This window comes from Sinocyclocheilus rhinocerous, unplaced genomic scaffold, assembly GCF_001515625.1.
Source record: "Sinocyclocheilus rhinocerous isolate Xijiao unplaced genomic scaffold, SAMN03320098_v1.1 scaffold851, whole genome shotgun sequence".
Classification (NCBI taxonomy): Eukaryota; Metazoa; Chordata; class Actinopteri; order Cypriniformes; family Cyprinidae; genus Sinocyclocheilus; species Sinocyclocheilus rhinocerous.
In genome coordinates, this window is record NW_015624573.1 from 96314 (window position 1) to 104238 (window position 7925).

At 41.4% G+C, this 7925-nt stretch overlaps 1 protein-coding gene across 4 annotated transcripts in view; it reads left to right on the top strand.

The window, feature by feature from the left end:
• plekha1a (pleckstrin homology domain containing, family A (phosphoinositide binding specific) member 1a) overlaps positions 1-2306 on the top strand; it is a 32593-nt gene extending 30287 nt beyond the window's left edge. For 3 of the 4 annotated variants that reach the window (XM_016557835.1, XM_016557845.1, XM_016557854.1), the window contains one exon: positions 952-2306. In XM_016557835.1, the coding sequence (XP_016413321.1) occupies positions 952-1260 (309 nt within the window). In that variant the 3' untranslated portion in view covers positions 1261-2306. The remainder of the gene's footprint in view (positions 1-951) is intronic. The other variant, XM_016557862.1, reaches the window with a different exon arrangement.
• The last annotated feature ends 5619 nt before the right edge of the window (positions 2307-7925 follow it).

Genomic DNA, 7925 nt, shown 5'->3' on the forward strand with positions numbered 1-7925 from the left:
ATATGAAAGAATTATCTGGGGAAATGACTTAGTTACTATATTTCTATTGCTTTCCATGTTGAAGAACTTTGTGTTGTTTCTATTTTAATGTACTTTTAAAGTTTAAATCACATTAAAAGCTTAATTTGTACATTATGAGTGAATGATTATGCATTTATATACCGTCACCGTCACTCACAGCCGCTCGCACATGTTTTGCGCATGAGCCGCACGCAGCCCAAAATTAAACGACTTAATCGACCATCGATAGCTTTAATCGATTGCATCTCTTATCGACAATTAATCGATCATCGATTAATCGTTGACATCCCTAATATATATATATATATATATATATGAGTTTAAAATATAATTTTTGAATTATAAATCTTTGAAGAGTTTTGAATTGAATCTTTTATGAATGGACTGAAATGATTCTTGAAAATTAATCTAAATAAATAAGTTGTTTTTGATACTGAAGGTTACATTTAGAGATGCTATTAAAGCTCATATTCGTCATGTGCTTCATGTTCTCATATTTAAGAATTGTGACACAGGGGCTGTCGTCAAAATCTGGCTAATGACAGTGTCTTTAGGAAACTTGCTGGCCAAAAGAAAGCACATCTCTTAGTTTTTAGCACCAGGAAAATCAAACGTTCAGCCCAGCTTCTACCTCTCTCTACTTCTCACGCTCTCTCTCATGTTGTGTTTTCCAGTGAGTGGGACAGCTGGGCTCTCTGAGTACTAACACTTCTGATCTGGTGCTCTGCTGGCTCTGGTCTCTGGTACTTCTCATCTTCTACTGCTAAGCTCATCTAAAACTTCTAATGCGTTTCTCGGGTGTTCTTACTCCACAGCTGAGACCGCTCTCAATCAGTACCGCACTGCATCAATCTTAACGCTTTCCTAAAAACACTTCATTCAGACCAGAACTTATGTAGATCTATTCTCTCCCTCGTTCCTCCCATTTAGGAGTTCATTGTTGGCGGCTCCTGTTTCTACCGCCAGCACACGAGTCACGCCATTCCCTGGACGGCCAGCCCTGCCGTGTCAGCAAACCCAGAATGCCGTGGTCCCACGAGGCCTGGCATGGGACAGCGAGCACTTCATGAGCCTGCTGCCCCTGCCCCGCCCACACGCCCGCCTGTCACTGCAAGAGACCCGCCTCTCCAAGTGACTCACGAATCGCCGTGGCGACGACGTAGCAGCTTTGGAATGTGTGACGCTCCCTTGCCCCAACTTGATCTGGATAATGCGGATCTTCCTGTCAGTGAGGTCTGACGGTTTTACATGAAACTTTTACCTCTGACACAGAAATATTAAGATGTGTGTGCCGAGTTTAAGTGATGGAAGGGTCATTGGAGGGAGAGATGACCAGGCGTTCGGATCCAAACTGATTCGACCTGACCTGTTGACCAAATTCTGAACTTTAAAAGAGGTTATGTCGGATAAAAAGAGCTTCAGTCATGTTCATCTAGATCAGGAACACTACTACAATGATTCACACACCAAAGATTCTTCCAAGTACCTCCAAACATTTTGAAAAGTGCTGAAAGAAAAGAAAAATGAGGAATATGGATTAAATATCACCTAAACTGAAATAGTTTCTGGGATTGTGTCGGAAGAAGTGAAGATTTGCGCTGCCCCATGGAATGGAGTCGGAAAAGGCTGTGCTTGTGAGAAGTGATTCCTGTTAATATCCAAGAATTCCCCTTCTCTGAGCATTACAGAACATACTTCATTTTTCCTGTGTTTTTTTCTGTACAGTTTCCTATTTTTAAAAGTTATTCTATGTGCTGTTAATGTGACTAATTGATCCTGTGGACTAAGCTGGGGTTTATTTTGACTGACATCTTTTATCCACACTTATACATAAGGGTGAATTCTTGTAGCTGTAATACTATTGTTTGTCTCTTGCTCTGCTAAGTGATGAATCAAATCCATAGTTTATGTAATAACTCACTGGGTTGGATACAGTAAAGCCAAGTAGACTGATGCTGAATAATCTGCCCACATCCCTGTCATTTTCTGGCGTTCTGGGTATGACTTTACTTGTCTGATCATATGAGTGAGAGTTTGCTGTTGAATTTTTCATTATTGTTCAGTTATTGGGATTCAAGTATGACTACTATGATTAAATGCTTTTCAGTGTGTTTATCTTTGCACTCATTCGTTTTTGCCCTATGTCTAAAAAAGTGCCTGCATCTTTTTCTCTCAAAGGTCCGGCAGTTTTAACTCTCAGTTTTTTTGTTTTGTGCTGTAACCGTTTTAATCTTGTTTGTTTATATTATTTATTATAAGAAAAAGCAATAAACCAAGTCTGAATTATGTTGTTGATTTAAATATCACATTTTAGCTTTACAAACTATGAATTGATATGTGTGAAATGTTTTGGTATTGGTTTTTTCTAGACTCATCTGTTACTAGTTGGTGAAAACGAAGGTTTTATTGCCCTCTGTTGGACGTTCAAAGCTACTGTCGAAAAACTATTGCTAATTGCGGCTCTAAAAACACCTGTTAAACTGCTGTAAATAACTGGACACATGACTTGTTAATTGTAATGCTATTTAAATAGATTAGGTAATTTGACTAAACTATCAAATGTTATTCTTGGCTCTATAACATGTCCAGTTGTCAAAATACAGCCATGGTTTTCCATGTCCTGGGCATTTTGTCCTATGTAAATTTGCACTGACCTCACTAAGACTGTCATATTAAGGATGTGATGTCACCAACTAGACCATGACGGCAATGGCATCAGCTGGGATAATGCTGGCAATCATTTTGTTGTTAAGATTTTGCAAGGCCTTTGGGAAAAGGTAGAGCACCACAGTCAAAATAACAGTTTTAAAAGGGATAGTTCACCCAAAAGATTCTGTCATTATTTACTCACCCTCATATTGTTCCACATTGTCCCTGTAAACTCAAGTTTACAGGGTGGCCGCGGGTCCTTAAAAAGTCTTAATGTCTTAAAGCTTTCCTAAAATAAGGCCTTAAGTCTTAAAATGTCTTAAATTCAGATTCAGTAGGTCTTAAATATTTTTGGTCACATTACCACAAACATTTCTCCAGTCTGACGGACACAGTGAGTGTCCATCAAGAGTACTCCCGTTTACTGAAAAATGGCTTGAGAATTGCACTTGCCTGACAGGACTAATAGCCGGATTAAAACTTAAGTGACAAAAAATAATCACGCATCAAAACGCGCGAATGAAATATAATGTGTATTTCCATCACAGGTTTGGTCTTAAATTTCACATAAGGTGGTATTAAAAAGGTCTTAAAAGTCTTAAATTTAACTTGTTCATATCTGTAGACACCCTGCTTTAGTTTTCTGTAAAAGATAATTATTTCTTCGGTGAACCATCACTTTAAGTCATAATCATTGGCTTTAATTTGTAGGGGTAAATGTTAATTCATGTATGCAAAGTTATGACATTATTTGTCACGCCCTTGGACTGTCAGTGTGTTTTCCTCCCCATATGTTCCCAGTTACCTAGTTTCTCCCCTGTCTAATTAGTCATTCCGTTCACCTGCGTTTCCCCAATTATTCTCGTTGAGTTGTGTATTTATAGTGTGGTCTGCCCCTTGTCAGGTGTTCGGTGTCTTACGTCATGTTGTGCTACTCTGTTGTTCCTGTTAGCCCCGTGTTTCTCTCCTAGATGATTAAAGACTCTCGTTTTGTGTTAACTCCTCGCTCCTCGCGTAGGCAAATTGTGACAGAACACTGAACCGAAATACAGTTTAACTAAGCTTTTCCCTCCGTTTTTGTTTCCATGTTTTTTACAGTGTTTGTTTTCTGTTTTCCCCGTGTTCCCTATGGATCCTCTCGCCCGCCCAGAATACCTCCTCCTCCTGCTGGAGCAGGGGGAGCGATCGCTCGAGGGCCACACCAGACTGTTCCTGGTCCTCACGGGTCTAACCAGCTACCCGGACGACGCGTCCTCGATGGTCCTCGAGCGAATTTGTGGACACTGGCGAGAAATGGATCTCCGTTTCCCATCAGTTCCCAGGAGAATCTCACCAGTTCCACTCCCGACCCAGTGCCCAGCCCACCATCTCCCCGCTGTGCGGAGTGCACGCCCGAGCCCACCGATGACGGAGAGCCCATTCCCGCCGCGATCGACGAGCCAGCGCAATGCCGAGCGACTGAGCGGAGGATCGCCCCGGAGGCAGAGCCCAACCCGTCAGACCAGGTGCGAGAGCCGGCAACAGTGCCCGCCCCGAGGGAGCATGCCGTAGACGGTGAGAGCGCGGAGTGGAGCTCCGCCCACTGCACCACCGCGGCTGAGGGTGAGTTAATAGTGCATCTGGGTCTACTGGACTTAGAGGGGGACCTAATAGACTGGGAAACAGATCTGGAGGCCGACTTGGCCCCTCTCCTCTCTCCTTCATCCCCGCTGGACACGTCCAGCCCTCCTTCGTCTCCAGTCCCCACGTCCAGCCCAGAGTGGGCTCCCGTTTCCCAGTCCAGCCGAGAGAGAATCTCTGTCCCCGAGTCCAGCCAGGAGTGGGCTTTGTCACCTCGTCACTCCGTCCCACCGGCTCCTTTGGGCTCCTCCCTCCCGCCAGCTCCATCTTGGTCCTCTCAGTCACTCCGGCTCCGCTGCGGATCTCCACCTCCGCCTCGGTCGCCAGAGCCCTCGGCTCCACCCTGGCCCCCCGGATCCTCGGCATCCCCCTGGCTCGTTGGCTCTCCGTCTCCGCCTAATTAAATTATTATTATAAATTATATATTTTTTTTTGTTGTTGTTGTTGTTAATTGAAATAAAGCTGAAATAACAATACAATATAAATATTACAAATTTCCTTTGCAAAGCCTACTAAAATTGCTAAAAAAAAAAAAAAAGTTTAATAAAAATAAATTGTAGTGGTAATATATATAAAAAAAGAAAAGCTAGAATAAAAAATGAGAAAAGCACATCAATTTTACTACAACTTAAATGAAAAGTCAGTATAAAAGCTCAAAGTATTAATAGTAGGATGGTAATAGTATAGTAAATAATACTACATTTAGATTCCTTTATTTGTCATTTTTATGCTTCACATAAAAACAAAATTACGTTTCACACATCCACACCTCAGTAATTCAGTGCACAACAATATGATACAAATAGCTAATAAATAAGAATACTAATAAATAAACTAAAATTCACTAAATTAGAATTTAAAAAGCACAGTCTTTTAAGTGCAGTTCACATTCTCAAATTAAGCAGTCTGATAGCTGTAGGGGAAAAGCTGTTTAACAGCCTAGAAGTCCTTGATCTGATACTTCTGTATCTTTTTACAAATAGCTAATAAATAAGAATACTAATAAAAAAACTAAAATTCACTAAAATAGAATTTAAAAAGCACAGTCTTTTAAGTGCAGTTCACATTCTCAAATTAAGCAGTCTGATAGCTGTAGGGTAAAAGCTGTTTAACAGCCTAGAAGTCCTTGATCTGATACTTCTGTATCTTTTACCAGCCTGCGGGAGTGTGAACATGTCATGAAAGAAATGAGTAGAGTCCTTTATAATGCCATTTGCTCTGCGCATGCAGCGTTCAGTGTAAATGTCCTGCAAAAAAGGCAAGGAGACACCAATAGTTTTTTTTCAGCAGTCCTTACTATCCTGTTCAGTTTATGTCTCTCCTCTGCTGTGCTATAACCAAACCAGGAAGCGATACAGTTAAGTGAGCATGCTTTCAATAGTGCCTCTGTAGAACATAATCATGGCTGGGATAGGAAGATCCACCTTCTTCAGTCTGCGGAGAGAGTGAAGTCGCTGTTGGGCCCTCTTGATGACAGCTTTGGTGTTGTCACTGGAGGTCAACTCATCCGTCAGATGGACCCCCAGGAACTTGACACTGTGTACCCTCTCTACCTCATGGCCATTGATGGTCAGTGGGAGATGATGCCGATGACCAGTCTTCCTGAAATCGACAACCATCTCCTTGGTCTTATTGGTGTTAAGGGAAAGGTTGTGTATTTTACACCACTCTGTCAACTGCGTCACCTCCCGTCTATATGCAGACTCATCGTTGTTAGTGATGAGGCCAACAACTGTGGTGTCGTCCGCAAACTTTATGATATGATTAGTACTGAAACTCACAGAACAGTCATGCATTAGCAACGTAAACTGTAAAGGGCTCAGTACACACCCTTGTGGTGATCCTGTGCTCACTGTAGTCATCTTAGATGTTGTGCTGCCCAATCGGACTGTCTGCCGTCTCAGTCAAAAAGTCCAGAATCCATCTGCATATGCCAGGATCCACACCCAGCAACAACAACTTTTCAATAAGCTGTTGTGGCAAGATTGTATTAAACGCAGAGCTGAAATCAATTAACAAGATTCTGGCATAAGTATTCCTATTTTCCAGATGTGTCAGAGTGAGGTGGAGCAGAGTGGATAGGGCATCCTCCGTAGACCGGTTCGCTTTATATGCAAATTGTAATGGGTCCAATCTAATTGGGAGGCATGCCTTCATATGATTCATGACAAGCTGCTCAAAACATTTCATAGCTATCGGGGTCAAGGCTACAGGACGGTAGTCATTCACGGAGACTGGATTTGGCGTCTTAGGCAAAGGTATTATAGTGGCACTTTTGAAACTGATGGGCAATCTGGCTTGGCTAAGGGAGATGTTAAATATGTCCGTAAAGACATCCTTCAACTGTTCTGAACATTCCTTCAACACACAACCTGGAATATGATCTGGACCAGCAGCTTTCCGAGGGTTAATGTTAGAAAAAACCCTCTTCACGCTGTCTGCCGTCAGTTGACAGCTACTAAAGTAAAACTGGGTATTTTGAGCACTTTCTGTTGTAATAATTATCTTAGTCTCATACATAACAGTTGCTAAAACCACTGTTAAGTTAATTAACAGATTTATGTTGCCTGAACGGTGATTTTATTGGGATACAGGCAAAAAGTAAATTTCTCTTGTTCACTCGCCATCCTTAGACATGTCTTTTCAAGTTGCCTATAGTGCTGGCTGTGTTTCACTGTTGTTGTCATTGAAATTGAAGAGATAACCAAACCATTAGTCAGAACTGTCAAACTTAATAGTCTTTGTTCACGAGGAAAACCATAAAATCACCCTCTTTGAGTTTCTCGGTTCCACTTAACCACAAAAACAACCCAGCCTTCTAGTCCTCGGGCCAGGGGCCTCTCCCACGGCCAAACCCCTCGTAAAGACGCTAGCACTAAAACAGGCCATGGCTCTGGTCAGTGAAAGTGTTTAAAGTCAGTATTTAGAATAATTATTTTTATTTTTAATTAAATTTTTTTTGCACACAGCATCATAAATATAGACCTACCACTAGAATCTCAGACATGTAGTTTGTGTGCGATCAAGCTCTGCGAGACGTATTATAGGCCTGTAAAATTCCTGGACTCACTCTCATTCGTAAACTCTGCAGCCCATGTGTTACCACAAAAATGTTTATCAGGCTTAATTCAAGCGCCTGTAAATTATAGCAGGAAGTTGAAGCTCAGCTTGTCACAAGTAAATAACTGTTTGTTGCTAGCTTTAATTATGGTTTCAATTAATTTGCTATTTGGAGGATGGGGTCTGTTTACCATTAGATTCATAAATGTGTTAGTTTTCCATAACAACAATGGAAACGCATAGAAAGACACCCGGATACACATTCTTACTGTGTGTTTGTGCATGTTTGTGGTAGATAAGAATTTGTTTATTTGTCTTCCTGTGGGTTTTTTACTCATTTAACTACTGGCACCTGAGTCGTTAGAATTCTCTCTGCTAATAGTTCAACCAAATGTTTTGCTCCGTGTTTGTAATAAGCATTTCCATAAGACAATTTTCTCCAGTGAAAAGTCATCTTGTCTGAATCAGGAGAGAAATATGCACAGATCAAGCACCATATACAACTGAAAACAGTTCTAAACAAATAAGTCTGTGGATTTTGATGTGAGAAGACAGGGTATTGACTTTTTTCACTG